We start from the raw sequence: 15,992 nt of genomic DNA, 5'->3' as shown, positions 1-15,992 counted from the left end.
CAAATAAATGAAAGAATTAATGCTATTTTTCAACTCGCAGATATGCAGAACAATCATTCAGGTGGCAAATAAGCGTTAAAAAATTCTACTTGTTAATTTATTTTTGAAGCTTAGGGGCTGGCTCTATTCCAGTAGGGACGTAACGTCAGGAAAAAGAAGAACAAGAAGAATAGTAAGTGTAACGGTGGCATTAAAATTCAACATGTTGAGTGTTATCAAGGTGAAAACTCATTCTACTACTTAAAACCAAGATGGCCGCCAGATTTTTTCACTCAAAATAATACTCCTATTCTTCATCTGACTCGAAAAATATACCAACTATTGAAAACTTGTATCTTTGTTGTACCAAAAATGATGTTTGCATTGATTGCACTCGCCATATACGTCAAAATCGTGGAACATGTTTTAGAAAATCGTTCATTTCATAGGGTAAATACCATTGCACACCTAGTATCTGTAGCCTATCTTACGCAATTTTTCCTCAGCTTTCTGATGGTGATCTCAGAATTCAAAACGAGCGGTGCGCTAATGGTGGAAAAACGATTTTTCTAACACAATTCAAGATGGCGGCCAAATTCAAAATGGCCGCCGAATTTTTTTTAACTTCAAATGAAAGCTATATCCTTTCTCTATACGATGCCATTAAGTTTGGTATGTGTTCCAAGGGAAATATGAGACATATCACGTGAAGAAATACCCAAGATTTATCAAAAAATGGGCTTTTTTGCAAACTGTTTAGCTAGCTGGCGTACGAGGGGTCCACCAATTTGAGAAAACAAAAAGGACCACCCTTAAGTTTTATCGAAAGCTAGCGATCAGAGACATAAAATTGGAATTCTAACGATGGGTGCCGATGGCGGCCTGGTTTCAGCGAGAATTGCTCAAAACAACCAAAGCGAAAACAGGAAAAAACGAAGTCAAGCGTCAGAGGTCAGTCGATTCGGTCGATACAGAATCCAAGCAACAGAAAAAGCCTGCACCAGCAACGTCCAGCGATAGTGATAGCAGCCTCATTGTTGTTCCTGATGTTTTTCCCGCACGGTTGGTGAGACATATTATCGTATTCACACATCGCAGATGAGGACTTGCGTCGCCAATATATCGAAGAGGATAATATGAGGATCGAAGAATTGATTAGACAAGGTTGTTCTTTAACAAATTGATAATCATTCTTATGTTTTTCGGCTCCGTTATGCTTACCGCGAATGAGCCTTTCAAATAAATAAATAAAGAAAAAATTTCTTAAGAAATTCTTCCAAAAAAATATTTGAGAAATTTCTCAAGGAAGATTTCAAAGATTTTTTTCCCATAGAAATGTGAAGGGAATATTTTAGAAATTGTTGCAGGATTCAAACAAAAATTTGGAAGGTCCCTCCCCTTGGTTATGCGACCTTGCCGCGATGGGAGGGCATAATCCATTAGCCCATATGATGGAAACCAAAGGCGTAACCTGTAGTGGTGGTATCTCATTTTGGCATTTTTTGCTTAAAGCCGCGTCATAATTTATATGGCATAGACGCAATCATATCTCGGATGTGATCCAACGGACATTCTGCGTTATTGATAGAATTGATGCCCATTTCAAATAATTAATCTATTCGAAGTGGACATTAATACTATTGGTGCCTCTTGCCTTTTGCTAACCTGAATGATCCGTAGCCACTATTAGCTAGCTAGACACATCGTTATCATATTCGACGTAGGGGATATTACTCTGAGGAAAATTATTAGTAGATTCACTGAGTAGAAATAAGTGACGACAATCTTATTTTAATATGGTTTTTACATTGCCATAAAAAGAAATACCTCTTTTGTAACAACGGTAAAAATAATCTGATTCCAGCTTTATTTTCGCAAATTTTACAAGTAGAAAGTAGGCGTTGTGAAGCATTGCATTTGCCACCGAAAAGTGAATCTTGTAGGAGACTGTAATAGAAGCCTAAGGTAACTTTACTCTTCAATATTCACTATAAAAATGACTATGGAAAGTAAGACGCTGAGATCGATCATTAGGGTACACTTGCTAAACAAGGACAAGTACAAGACAAGGAAAGTTACTTTTTTCTTTAAGGATATATGAACGTAATGACCAATAAACACTTTTAACAACAGAAAACGAAATTTGCTAGAACTACTACTAAACAGCCTAATTTTGTTAAGACTTGACGACAATTAACATTTAAGACTCTAATCTTACGTAAAAGACAGGAGTAATCAGAATAGCACTTAAATGACAAATTATTCAAAACCATTTCGACTAGACACTACTACACAACTATTTCAAAAATTCTGATGGAGCTGCTGATTTTCACAATGCTTACTTTTCTCAGAAGCAAGGGAATATGGGTATTAAAAAAAAACTATCACGTCACAATACTAATAAAAACAGTGTTAATGTGGGCACCATAGCCTAGTCCGCCTGAGTATTGGTCCTGGTAGAAGGGAAACTTGGCAAAAGCCAGACCGACGGTTCAGCCTTGACAAGTTAAGCTGTCAGGCAGCTCCAACTGAATACCATACAAAAAAAAAGGATTCAAACAAAAAATTGGAAGGTATTTCCGAAGCAAATTCGAAAGTATCCTCTGTTCTCTGTACTTCTGAATACCCTCGATAAGCACCTGCAAGTGTCTCTGAAATAACTTGTGCAGTTTTGTTCTTCTTTCTTTCTGGCATTACGTCCCCACTGGGACAAAGCCTGCTTCTCAGCTTAGTGTTCTTATGAGCACTTCCACAGTTATTAACTGAGAGCTTACTGTGCCAATGACCATTTTTGCATGCGTATATCGTGAGGCAGGTACGAAGATATTCTATGCCCTGTCGAGAAAATTTCCAACCCGAAAAGATCCTCGACCGGTGGGATTCGAACCCACGATTCTCAGCTTGGTCTTGCTGAATAGCTGCACGTTTACCGCTACGGTTATCTGGGTTTTGTGCTAAGCTAATTATTGAAAAAAAAAATGAATCTTTGGATACCGTCAAAAGGGGTGACTTGCAACACTTTTCAACTTCAATCAACCAAAACCATGATCTAAACGTCATCTAAAAATCTTAATTCCCTGCAGAACTTTTAATGGCCGGCCCGCATACAGAATGGGATGACAGAAGATTGTTATTCGTATATTTAAAGCATTCGAAGCAGTACAAGAGCATTTTGAATACGTTTTTGTAAGAAAATAATTGAGCTATTTTTGTATGGGAAAAAGAGGCGTCAAATCATCAAGGTCCAATATCTTAACTGAACAATATTTTTAACAAGTGTTTGTAGTTGTGAGCTAGGTGTGGGTAAGTCCGCAACCGTCTGCTCGAAAGAACTTGTAAAAAGAAGTAGCAACAAGTTCGGGAACGCTTATTCGCGAGTAGCCGAGCAAGTTGTGATTTATTATGGTTTTGACAGACAAATTAATTGTATAACCATCAAATCGTCAGTGGCCTTGAAACATAAATCTCGGTGCGGAAGCTGCTTTTTTTCCCCAAAAGCACAAATGACTCTGAAAAGCTCCGAACTGTGAACGTATCACAAATGCGAATCACAATGCGACAAATGCGAGTAAATCAGCATTCTGACGCTCAGAGGCATTTGGCTTTGTTTTTGTTCCAGTTCAACAGAAGTGTTCGCCACTTTCCATCACTGGCAATAACCATAAATGTTTTTTAACTTCTTGAGGCATTATGAAAATATCACCTGTACTACCCCTATCAAATTAGTCAAAAATTACCCCAATGAACTAGAAAAGTTAACAGGGGGAGCCCATATGGCAAATGGCTATCGAGAAAGGCGCCGTTTTGCTCATAGTCTGATAGTGGGCTAGTCTCAGTTTTCTGAACCTCATCCATTCTTCAACTATGAAGATAGAGAGCGCTGAGGTTAACGCTATTTTCTTTATGGACTTGCCTTATCAATCTGAGGTGCCCACAAAAGCTTGAAATCTGGCATGACTCCAACATACGTTACCTTTACAAAAATCTCAGAACAATCGTCGGATCGTTTTTTTTTCTTAGTTTTCGCGTTTGCCGGGCAGTGAGGTTAGTGAAGCTCGAGCAAACGTGAGTTTTTTCGTCGCGTCGCCGGTTTGTGTTTTTTTTTGTGGAAGCTCAAGCACTCGTGCTCAGGCTTGGGAACTGTGATCACAATTTGCCACAGTTCATCGATTCTGCCAGTCAACCAAAACACAACGCAGCAGCAGCATCAATTCGCGTCTACGAAGGTAATTACCACAGTTGACCCTATGCGTGAATTAAATTCTGTTAAGTGTACGGGGTTAGACTATTGATCAACTATAGAATCAGCAGCATATTGAGAAAAATGTATAAAACTCAAAATTATATGTCTAAAATGTAGCCCATAAAAAAGTATATCAACATATACTGAAAAGATTTTAAATAACTATTTTAGTTAATTTTATATGAGCATTTGAAATTTCGCTTCCTATACCTTGCCGGATAAAATTTTCGACGCTTCACGCATCGAGCAAACATTTCCCAGATGGCAGCACCGTACCTTCGTACACTCGAATACCATCAGGGGTTGCGCTGCCAACGGTTCACACACTGCTTGACTGTTTTTTTTCTCTCCACTATGACCGTTTTCGGGCAGCCATCTCGAGGTAAATGATTGAAAAAAAATGTTAAATAATTCAATCGCTAATATTTCGCGTGTGTTCTCAATTAATTGTAATCTATTAGCGCTTATAGCAAGAGCACAATCATTCCGTTGCGATACATATAAACAAGTTCAATTTCATGCTGCATTTATCGAGCAAAAATACAAAACCCCGAAAACCGGAAAAAGTGTCACCACTGTGCTCGAGTCATTTCGCATTCGGGTTTGAAAAAACGTTAGAAAGAAGAAGATTACAGTTTTGAAGAGCCGTAACATTATTTTTTTTGAACGGCCATGGTTTGCTCTGGATTTTAATGGTCGTGTAGAAAAATGTGAATGTCGAGGTGGTAAATGTTTGCGACAGTACATTTCCCATCCCTGCTCGTGCTTTTGTTTTGTGTCGTCAGAGCGATTTTTTGCATGAAGAGCAAAAGTGTTACTTTTTCCGCGTTTCCAGAGTGATTTCTTTCTCAGTTAGTCTGTATGCGTTAAGTGAAACTGAAAGTGGATTGTGGCTGTTCAGTCAAGGATTAATAGGTCAGCTCGTTTCATGCTCTTATTTCAAATCTTTAATATATGTAATCGTTCATCATTACAACGGTGGGATGTAAATATGATTTTTCAGCAAACCATGAATAGTTCGTCACTGTGAGTGTCAGCAGAAACTCTTATTCGTAAATTATTAATGTTTTACTTTATTTTTTTTTCAAAAGACCCTTTTTTTACCTTTAGTTTTGTAATTAAAAAAATACTTTGAATGGTTGACATTATATGTGTAGACTTGCAAAAGGTTCACTTAATTCAAAAAACTTTTAATGATTCGCCACTGTAAGCGTCGGCATAAGAGTGTTCTGTAATGGTCCAGCCGATCGAGTTTTTTTCTTTTCATATGAGTAAAATATGGTAACACATGCTTTCGTTCTGACAGCTGTAGGAATGTTGCGTTTAGCTATTTGTTGAACAAACTGTATTCAAGTGTTGACATTATTTTCTTCTACTTGGAAATTTTTCATATCAATTAAAAAATATACATTTTTGTTTATAACTCACAAATAATTGTTTATCGTGGTCTAAACGCTTATCAAAGTGAATCCTGAGACCCAACGATCCTCTCCATTAGGCGTGTCTGTGCCTCCCAGTAACCTTTGTGGAGATGCAGAGGCAAACACGGTCTCCAAATAGCAAAGGTTACATACTAACATTCCTTCCCCCAATCCCACCTGACTGCAAGGACGTGGCCGGCGCCGTTATTGACCCTGTATAAATAGAGGCACTGGATTATGCACACTAAAGAAGTTCATGGCAAATCCCAGTCGAACTTCTAGTTGATTATTAGTGCATCTTCACTGACTTCGGTCAATCACGGAATAGCTGCCATTGATATGGCTTGTGTGGGGTTGTTCCTCACCTTACCCTCAAATCTGTTTAAAATCCATCATGTTCCCTTGATCCATTTTTCACCTTTTGGTACTTTCTGCTTTTGGTCTTTTCCGCCTTTAGATACTTTCTGCCATTTGGTATTTTCTGTCATTTCTGCCTTCTGGTGGTGTTTAATTCAACATCAACCACTTAGTTTGTAGTTTGGACTTGGAGACACCCAAGGCTAAACTTGGCACAAGGGATGGTACACAAATTATGTCACGCTAAATTTCAACTTTTTCGACCCCCCCCCCCCCCTTTGTCACACTTTTTGTATGAGTCCTCCGAAAATTTTGTAAGGCTTGTCACGCTTGGCTCGACCTCCTCCCCCCCTTGGAGCGTGACGTAATTTGTGCATGACCCCCAGGTGATAAAAAAGGATTAGGGATCTCTGAATGTTAACTCTTCAAAGATTGGCCATTGCCGGTATTCACGGACCTTGCGAGAATCCTTATTACTGAATGTGCCTCCTTGCTTGAAATGCTTTTGTTGTGAATAAGAAGCACAGGGCTGTTCGTAGTCTCCTGTGACAATTAAATAGCAGGGCGAATGAGGCAAGGGTTCCGATCGTTCCGATGCATGCTTCTTTCGGAAAATCTTTTAATTGTAATGGATACGTAGCGCGCCATCGTTGAGTTAATTCTCTGTGAAGAGTAAACAGCGGGATATTTGTACCAGTTGACTCCTTCAGATGTTTTTGAGGGATCAAGACAAAAATACTTTATTGCCCCTCAATGGCAATTGAGTACTATGACATGCACTAAACTAAGGATACGAGTGATGTCTCACTAGATCTGAAAACTGGCCGCAGTAGCGAATTCGAACGGGAATAGAATTTGCCGGGTAAATCCATTTGATGTACTTGTAAGTTTTGACGGTATTAGCCGAAGGCCATGCACGCTTCCTGGATTTTAAATTAAATGTGAGGTATCCAGGAAAGCTTGAAATCTACAATAACTCCGACGTACTTTACCTGATCAATCACATTAACCTTAGTAGTATCAACGACATCATCCAAATCATATGGAGTATCGCTGAACTAAGAGTATCCATATCCGTCGCTATCAATTCAATATATAGTTCCCCCGAATTGCCAAAAACGTGAACTTTGCGAAATTTCATTCAAGTGTTCAAAGAAGATGTAGCTGTAGCGATGGACGGATAGACATTCTTCATGTAAAAAATGCCAATTTGTAAACTATGGACAACCTATGCCTTAAATATATAAAATACTTACGTCGAAGGTGTGATCTTTGTGAGATCGTTTCCAATCGTCTCGATAACACGACGTCCCCACAGCCACAATCCGACGGAGATACCGATACCGCCGTACAGTAGAATTGCCAGAGGAGTTTCAGACTTTTGCAGTACCGAGCCTTCCCGGTAGATCATAAAGAGAGCAATCAACGGTCCGATCGCATTGCTAAAATAACAAACGTTAACGTGACCATTGGGTGGAAACATTTGGAAACACGCAAAAAACTTACCTCACGTCGTTGCCACCATGAGCAAAGCTACCGAAGGTTGCCGTCAGCACTTGCAGAAACGAGAACAACGCCGAAACGTCTTCGTTTTCCTCCGCGGCGGGATGCTGGTTTTCTTCGGAGCCTTCCTTTCCGCCGATCAGTGGCACTTTGCTCGAGTTTGGCGACAGAGTTGTACTAATCAACGTGTGGTCTAGACCGGCTGCGTTTTCGATTTTTCCAATGTCCTTCTTCAGATCGTTGCCGGTGCTGTTGAGAATGATATTGGGCGGAGCCAGTGTGTAGTCAGCGATCGGAAGAGTGCTATCACTTTTGGGGCTGGTAGGAGATTTTCCATTTTGGACGATTGTCGATTGGTCTCTGCGGGAGGAGAGTTTTAGATTAGTCATCAAATTGGAATGAGTAGCAGATGTTTTCTTGGATGCTTACTTTACACCATTACTCATTGTAACAGAATCATGTGATTTAGGAGAAAGGTTACTACTATTACGGCGATCGAAGTACGAATTTAGTCCCATTCGGCCGGTTCCATTCATCGTCGACTGATATTCGTCGATATAATTGAGGCTCGTGATGGTTAGATCGGTGTTGTCTAAGCTAGCTTTGTTGGCAGCGAGAAGGTTTTCTGCTTTCTGCACAATCTTAGGATCGATTTTGTACGGGTTCGGGCTGGTTCCCTTGATGACACTCGGTGATAGGTCGATGGACAGTTTCTTGATTAAACCGTTGTGCTGATGCTGAGATGACAGTGACACAAGCTCAGTTGTTTCGGTGATGGCAGGAAGTCCCTTGGCGTCGCCGACCAACGACAGAGGACGCTTTGGACGGCGGGGACTACCATTCGAGGAAGAATCGCAATCTGAATCACCCACGGTGAATTCCGTTCGCCTTTTCGTCTCGTGATTCAGAATCTTTCTCCTCTGCCATGGAACAACGAACAACTGAACCAGAATGCCAACGATTAATCCTATCGACACGGATACGACAAGTGCTAACCAGGTAGGGATGTTATCCATGTACAGAACTAAAATAGAGCAGAAGGTAAAATACAGGTGCATAGAATTAGTTACTAAGATCTTACGTTTTGGACCGTCATGTACAATGCTGAACACGTTAACGGCAAGTGTCACGCCGTAGAAAAACGGCAAAGCAAAAAGTCCATTCTCCAGAGGATTGCTAGAGCGCAGAATGCATTTCCGAATCAACCAGAACAGCAGAACACTCATCAGCCCACTCAGCACCGGGGAAATGAACCACGATCCCACAATCGTACCAAGGGTGGTCCACTTGAGTCCCTGCATACCACGAGCTACCAAACTGAAGCCAATTGTGGAGCCAACGATGCTGTGCGTACCGGAGATGGGCAGCTTGAAGAAGGTAGCCACCAAAAGCCACAGAGCGGAACTGGCCAGCGCCGAAAGACAACCCAGCATGAGCTCCGTCTCCGTATCCTTGTACATTTCCACGTCTAAGATACCTTTCCGCATCGTGTCGGACACTTTGTACCCTGGGGATGGAATAGAAACGATATAAGTTTACATAATATGATAAGATATGTTATCATGCGTACCTGGAACAACAATATTATAGAACTTGAATATACCTAAATTTCTCCTTCGAATGGTTTTAGTTTATGGACTAATCTTTCAGACTATGGCTCAAAATATTGTATCGGTAAAAAAAAGAGAAAATAAAGTTTAAATAAAAAGTCGTGGGTGAACGATGCTCCAGATAGAGTATTAAAATGCCTATCGTGGCTCTTAGACATTGAATGTCTAAAAAATTAGAACATAGCAAAGAAGATTTGAAGAACAAATAAAACAAAAAAATATATTATATTTAGGGCTCTTATAACATATGGTATTACGGAGCCGAATAAATTTCGAAATTACTTATTATGACACGATTGTATCTTCGATTTATGATAATTGATGGAAGGGATGTACTCGGTGTTCTCGCCCAGGTAAGAGTAAGAGTAGCATCATACAGCCAAGTTTTTTCAACACACGACGAGGCAATATGCCCCACTTCATTTTCACGGGATTGAGGTTTCTTTTACACGTAGATATGATTACATATCTTAAATATCCACGAAAAAAAAAGTTGCGCATATATGTTTTTTTGAGAAGTATAAACAACAAAAAGAAATTCCAAAAAAATATCGAAAATCAGGGTTATGGAAAAAAAATATTAGCAAGCCTCAGAGTTAATGAAGATCATTCTTTACTTTAACCGGAAGGCCCTTTTTAGCTTAGCAGGTGGTGAAATTTTCTTTGGAAGTATTTATACAACGCTGTGGAACTTATTTCACCTGGAGGGCCTTTTTCTTGAAACGCAGTGATGTTAGAGACTGATTACCTTAAAAATAGAAAGTTAAGAGACCTTTTGCCTAAAAAAAGTCCAAAACGAGACTAAACAGGACCAAAACAGATCAAACAGGAACCAAGAAAAAAAAATCGAAAACTAAATATTCAGCGAGAGATAAGAGCTCATGTAATCCTAGGTCGAATTTATTGAGAAAGTCCTGTTAGAGTTCTTTCAGGAACGGAATTCTTGCAAGGTTTCTTGGGAAAATTCCTAAACGAATTGATTCAAAAACTGTAGAACAAACCATTGTGAATTCTATGGATGATCTTTTAGAGTAACTACTGGAGAATTCGGTTAAAGTATTAGTAAAAAAATATCTGAAGGAAATTGTAGGATAGTTTGAAAAAATATCAAAAGAATCCTTAATAACTGGAGGTATGAACGTTGGAGTGCTCTAGGTTTTCAAAGACCAAATTCTGGAGAAATTTCTCTCAGAATATTTTGCAAAATTGCTGGAAGAATTTCTAGGAGAATTGGTAGATAAACTTCTAGAAGTATGTCTTGTGAGATCTCTTTCAACGTATTGCAGATGGGGGGGGGGTAATACCTTAAGCTCTTCCTAGAGGAATCTGAGATGAAACTCTTGAATAACCTGTAGAACAGTCGCATTATAGTCTTTGAAGGTTTTTCCAGAGCCTGTAGAATTTTGCATCAGGATGCACTGTGTAGCAGGCCTAGCCTAATTTGAAATCAGCATAGTAGGCCGTGCCTGCAAATTAGAAATAGAATTGTCATTAGTTAGCCAACCACAAACCAACTAGGGTAGGTGTACCAGTTATGGACATAGTGGTTCCCTAATTCGCCATACGTGATTTCTTTAATGTCTTCAAATTTTGATAATTTTTGTTTGTTGTTGTAGTTAGATTTAAGATATATCTTAATGTTAAAACATTCAAAAAGATTTAAAATGTGAAAGTTATCAAAATAACACATATGGCCAAATAGGGAACCACTATGGCCATGACTGGTACACTTTCCCTAAGTTCAATAAAACATTAGCTGGTACCAACATCGTCTTTTCCTTGGTAACGACTTTTGGTCTTGTTTACGGCTATAACAGCTGGCGACGAGAAAAAGTTTGGAAGCAACTCGAAGACCCTCAAGATTTTTTCATTCAAGTATCACTCAACAAAATGGCAGACGCGGATCTGAAGAACGCAATCCTGCAGCGAGAAGATCATCGGGTCATTGGCAAGCGGAATCCAGGATTTCCAATACGATCCGGACGGAGACGTTTTCTTCGATGGCTGGTACGCAAGGTATGAGGACGTCGTCACGCAATATTGTCTCTCGCAACCTGAAGAATCATGTGAAAAGCAAGAAAGTACCCAAAACGCCATGCTGAAAGTGTGGGGACCAGCACTACGTTCGTGAGTGTCCATTCGCTTCGCACACCTGTTCAAGATGTAAGCAACAGGGACACAAGGAAGGGTACTGTTCAAGGAACAAGCCCACAGCTTCGAAACCATTCAAGCATTTGAAGCCCAAAGAGAACGTCAAGACGAGAAGCATCCACACGGTTCGCAGCATTGGAAGCAAGCAAAAGTTCATCCCGGTGGAGCTCAACGGTGTAGCAGTTAAACTTCAGCACGACTCAGCATCCGACATCACCATCTTATCATATCATTCAACCAACGGAAGAATCTGCCTATCAGCCACGGCTTCTGGTGGCAATCTCAATCTTCTCGCCGAGCTCCAAGCCGGAATTGGAATTAGACAACAGGGCTGAACAACGCGCTCGAATGTGACCGCCATCCACTGCCACATCCTGATGACCTCCTCTTAGCGGAACTGACTGGGGCACGTTATTTCACACATCTCGACTTATCCGACGCTTACCTGCAGGCCGAGGTGGAGGAGGAATCACGAAAACTGCTCACCGTGAACTTTCGTGGCCTTTTCCAGTACAACAGACTGCCCCCTGGAGTCAAGTCGGCACACGGCATGGTCATCGACAGCATGGTGGCCGGCATACCTGGAATCAAGCCATGTCTGGATGACATCCTCATCACTGGTCGCACCAAGCAGGAATACAATCGCAATCTTTACGCCGTTCTCGAGCGTATTCGTGAGTATGGTTTACACTTACGTCTCGTAAAATGCCGTTTTGCACTCTCCCAGATCGAGTTCCTCGGACACATCGTGGATAAGGACGGTATTCGACCCCATCCATCCAAAACGGAAGCGATTACCATGATGCGTTGGCGTTCTACCAAAAGACGTTCGACAGCTTCGTCTCTACCTCGGTGCTGTGAATTACTACGGTCGGTTCGTCAAGCAGATGAAGATGTTCCGGAACCTGGACAATCTGCTCAAGAAGAATGCCCGCTGGAATTGGACCTTCGATCAGTACAAGGCCATTCTCCTCTCTGATCTGCTGCTTACCCACTACCACTCTTCCAAGGAGATCATCGTCGCAGCAGATGCAACGAAGTACGGTTTTGGCGCTGTCATGCATCGGTTCCCGACCGGTGAGGTGAAGGCAATCGCTCATGCCTTTCGTTCACTGACACCAGCAGACATGAACAACAACGGTGCAAAAGGAAGCATTGGCTCTGGTTTTCGCGGTCACTCGTTTCCACAAAATGCTCTACGGACGCCACTGTTTCCTACAGACCGACCATCAACCATTTCTCAAGGTTTTCGGTTCAAAGAAGGGGATTTCGGTATACATAGCAAACCGCTTGCAACGCTAAGTCTTGGCACTTCTGCTGTACGACTTCGACATCAAACACGTTTTGACAACGAACTTCGGCTACGCAGATTTCCTGTCCCGACTGATGTCAGCACAACGTAGACCAGATGAAAATTACGTGATAGTGGCCGTGCATGTCGAATCCAAAGCAAATGCATTTCTTGACGACACCATAAGCACTAGATGAAAGTGGCTAAAACGCGAAAAGATCCAATTCTCTAGCAAGTGGTGAATTTTGTTCACGAAGGTTGACCGGCCCATATGAAGCAAATTGAAGATCCTGACGTCAAGATGTACTTCGCAAGACGAAATGGACTTCAAATCGTCGTGCTACTCAAATTCCGCAAACAGATTAATCGATAGCTGCATCGTGGACACCCAGGAATGGACCGGATGAAATGTCTGGCCCACAGCTACATCTATTGACCCAATGTGAAACAGCAAAATTTCCGACTAAAGCAACCCTGGAATCATTGTTCCTCGCAGTGAAGCCGTGGCAACGTGTCCACATCGATTTTGCTGTCCCAATCCATGGGTACTACTATTTCGTCATCGTGAATGCCTACTTCAAGTGGTCCGACGTGCTAGAGCCAGTAACGCAGCAACTACCATGGGAAATCCTGATAGAGGAAGTGCAATCTTCTGTCGCAATCGCCAGACCGGCGGAAGCAGCACCACTTACGGATGTTCCCGAAGCTCCTATTTCCGCTGGCCTTCCGACACCGGCCTTACTCGAAGTTCATTGTCCTGACGAGGGTGCATCGGAAACAAGTCCTGTACCACCGATTGAAGTCGTAGAAGCAGTCCAGTCCGCATCAGCTACCACGCCAAGTGGAGAATTCCTGAGTCGTTCCTGACGTGTATCGAGACTTCCCTGAATGCTCTCTTCACAAGATTTCTTCTAAGAGGGGGAGATGTAGCAGGCCTAGCCTAATTTGAAATCATCATAGTAGGCCGTGACTGCAAATTAGAAATAGAATTGTCATTAGTTAGCCAACCACCAACCAAGTAAGTTCAATAAAACATTAGCTCATACCAACATTGTCTTTTCCTTGGTAACGACTTTTGGCTCTGGTTACGGCTATAACACACTATAAGGATAATACTTTGGATACCATTTTGGACCTTCTATTAAAAATAGAGGCTTTTTAGAGACTAGCATTAAAATAGAGACCATGTCTTTAAAAAGAAACCTGCAACCAGCCCTGCAATGCTTTCCCATTGCAAATCTTTAACATATTACAATAAAAAATCAATTAAATTCTTATTTTCTATCAAATTAATTTGAATGGACTTTAGTGTCACTTTTTGTTGCGTATGCTTTAAAATGAACGATACGTTAACCTATCGTTAAAGTACAGCATTCATGCCCACCTTTCTTAGTATTAGAAATAATAACGATTTTTTTGGCTCCATGGCATAAGAAAAATGAGCCGCGATCAGGTTCAGTTGTGTTTTTTCGAATCTCCTTAACTTTTTTAGATTCTCAAAGAAATTTAGAGGTTTAAGGTGAAGATGAATCGAAGCCAAACATCAAATTTTCAAGAGTACAAATCTGGAGAACCAAACATCCGTTTGAGCTGAAAACTTAATCTATTGGTCACTAGCTGGTGGTGATCAATCGATTAAGTTTTCAGCTCAAACGGATGTTCGGTTCTCCAGATTTGTGCTCTTGAAAATTTGATCTTTGGCTTCGATTCATCTTCACCTTAAGGCCACGAAAGGCATTCACTCACTTTATTTGTCTGGTCGTCCAACTAGTAGTTTTTCATATAAACTATTAAAAACTATTAAAACACAAATTTTTCACTTATAGGATATTTTGCACCAAGTTTTTTCCGAAAGGTTGGACCATAGATTAGAACACAGCAAACCAAAATTTTAAGTTTATTCAAGTTTGATAATATCGTGGTTCCAACAATCCCGGTATGCGTGGCCCCAAACTTACCTATCAGCACAGCTCCAGAGACTTCGCAGATGGTGGCCAGCCAGCATGCCTGTCGGATCGTCAAGACGCCAGATCCGACGCTCGTGCCGAACGAGTTGGCTACATCGTTTGCACCGATACCGAATGCCAAAATGAAGGCGATCACAAAGCCGAGTATCACCAGCCACAGTATTTCCGGTGAGAAGGCTTCCATGATTGACGATGGGTTTGTTTTGCGTAGTTTTAAAACTGAGAGATTTACGTTCTTATTCGGGATCGGGAGATAAGTGGAATCTTAACGATATACGCCGATGTGAAATAAATACACGCTTCTCGCGGTAGTGTATATGAGATACAAAAGTGTATAGTAAGTAGCTTGCTATCAAGTACCAAAACGTGGAGGGTTTTAGAGCGATACCAACTTTCTTATTCTCTTTCGGTTCCAACTATAGTTCTACTAACGATCAATCTCGATAACGGGCACAATTCAGTGCACAATCGAAAACAATTGTATAGAAATCGTTTTTCTTTCAGCAGACCAAAGTACTTATGATTAAGCACTACGCTAGTGAATAGTACTCGTTAAAATTGTAATATTAAAATTATTAATTATTTATATTAATTTTATGAGTGTACTTTCTATAGTAATTAAATAAAAAAGTGGCTTTGCAAAAAAAGACTTAACGATTACGAAAAACCGATGTAACGTAACTGATATTGTACCTAAAAAAACGTTAAAATTAGTAAATTCTATAGATGACCTCCTCGAACAACGGGGTGGACAAAGGCTTTACTAACTAGCGTTTTAATTTGACAATATCTGGTAAGCAGAGTTTTGTAAAAACAGCCATCGTTTTGGGGGTTTAGGTTTGTTGAAGAAAAAAGTTGGTCAGCGTTCGCTTTCCTTTTCGGCTCAAGGCTGCGCGTCGAAAAGGATCCGAAACGAAAAGGTACTTCTCACGAGGGAAACACGCGGACCTGGTTGGACTCCCAGGCAGAGCGAATCGTACGGGGAAAGTTCAACCGAAGAAAACTTCCCAGAAACTTAAACTAGTGCAATCGAGGAGTGATCACACCGCTTTTGGAGCTATTCAATTTTGGGCGTTAAAATTCCACCAAGTGAAGGGTTTTGTGAGGAACTATCGAATCTCTCTTGTCTCGGCAGTGAAACCAATGTTCCACTCTTTGGCGTCGATTAGGTTTTCTGGGATGAAATCAGACTGAAACTGAACCGCTGCTTTTCTTCTATTTCTTCAATCCAATCCAAAGATGGTGTCTTCTGGTGGTTGTCTTTACAAACGATGCGTTGGGTTTCGTGTTCGAACTGGTCAAAGCGGTTGCTCCGTATAACGTATCCTGGGCAAAATCAGACAGCAGGTGTTGGTAGAGGTTTTGATCATGTCTGGAAGAAAAAATAAGAAGTAAACCGTGAGATTTATTGATAAAAAATAAATATGTGTGGAAGGCTAGAACTACGTATTAAGGTGAAACAGTTTGGAA

General features: G+C 40.9%; 1 protein-coding gene across 2 annotated transcripts in view; it reads right to left on the bottom strand.

Annotated features, from left to right (window-relative positions):
• The window catches only part of LOC5568659 (sodium-dependent phosphate transporter 2), a 104,900-nt gene that overhangs the window by 5,442 nt on the left and 83,466 nt on the right, over window positions 1-15,992 (bottom strand). For both annotated transcript variants that reach the window (XM_021849259.1, XM_001652443.2), the window contains exons 2-6: window positions 14,514-15,894; window positions 8,585-9,010; window positions 7,933-8,527; window positions 7,507-7,863; window positions 7,257-7,442 (exon numbers count right to left, since the gene is read on the bottom strand). In XM_021849259.1, coding sequence (XP_021704951.1) covers window positions 7,257-7,442; window positions 7,507-7,863; window positions 7,933-8,527; window positions 8,585-9,010; window positions 14,514-14,706 — 1,757 coding nt within the window. In that variant the 5' untranslated portion in view covers window positions 14,707-15,894. The remainder of the gene's footprint in view (window positions 1-7,256; window positions 7,443-7,506; window positions 7,864-7,932; window positions 8,528-8,584; window positions 9,011-14,513; window positions 15,895-15,992) is intronic.

The sequence above is a fragment of the Aedes aegypti genome, chromosome 3 (genome assembly GCF_002204515.2).
Source record: "Aedes aegypti strain LVP_AGWG chromosome 3, AaegL5.0 Primary Assembly, whole genome shotgun sequence".
In the NCBI taxonomy this organism is placed as follows: domain Eukaryota; kingdom Metazoa; phylum Arthropoda; class Insecta; order Diptera; family Culicidae; genus Aedes; species Aedes aegypti.
Note: the sequence above shows the minus strand (reverse complement) of the source record. Positions and strands in the feature narration are given on the sequence as shown.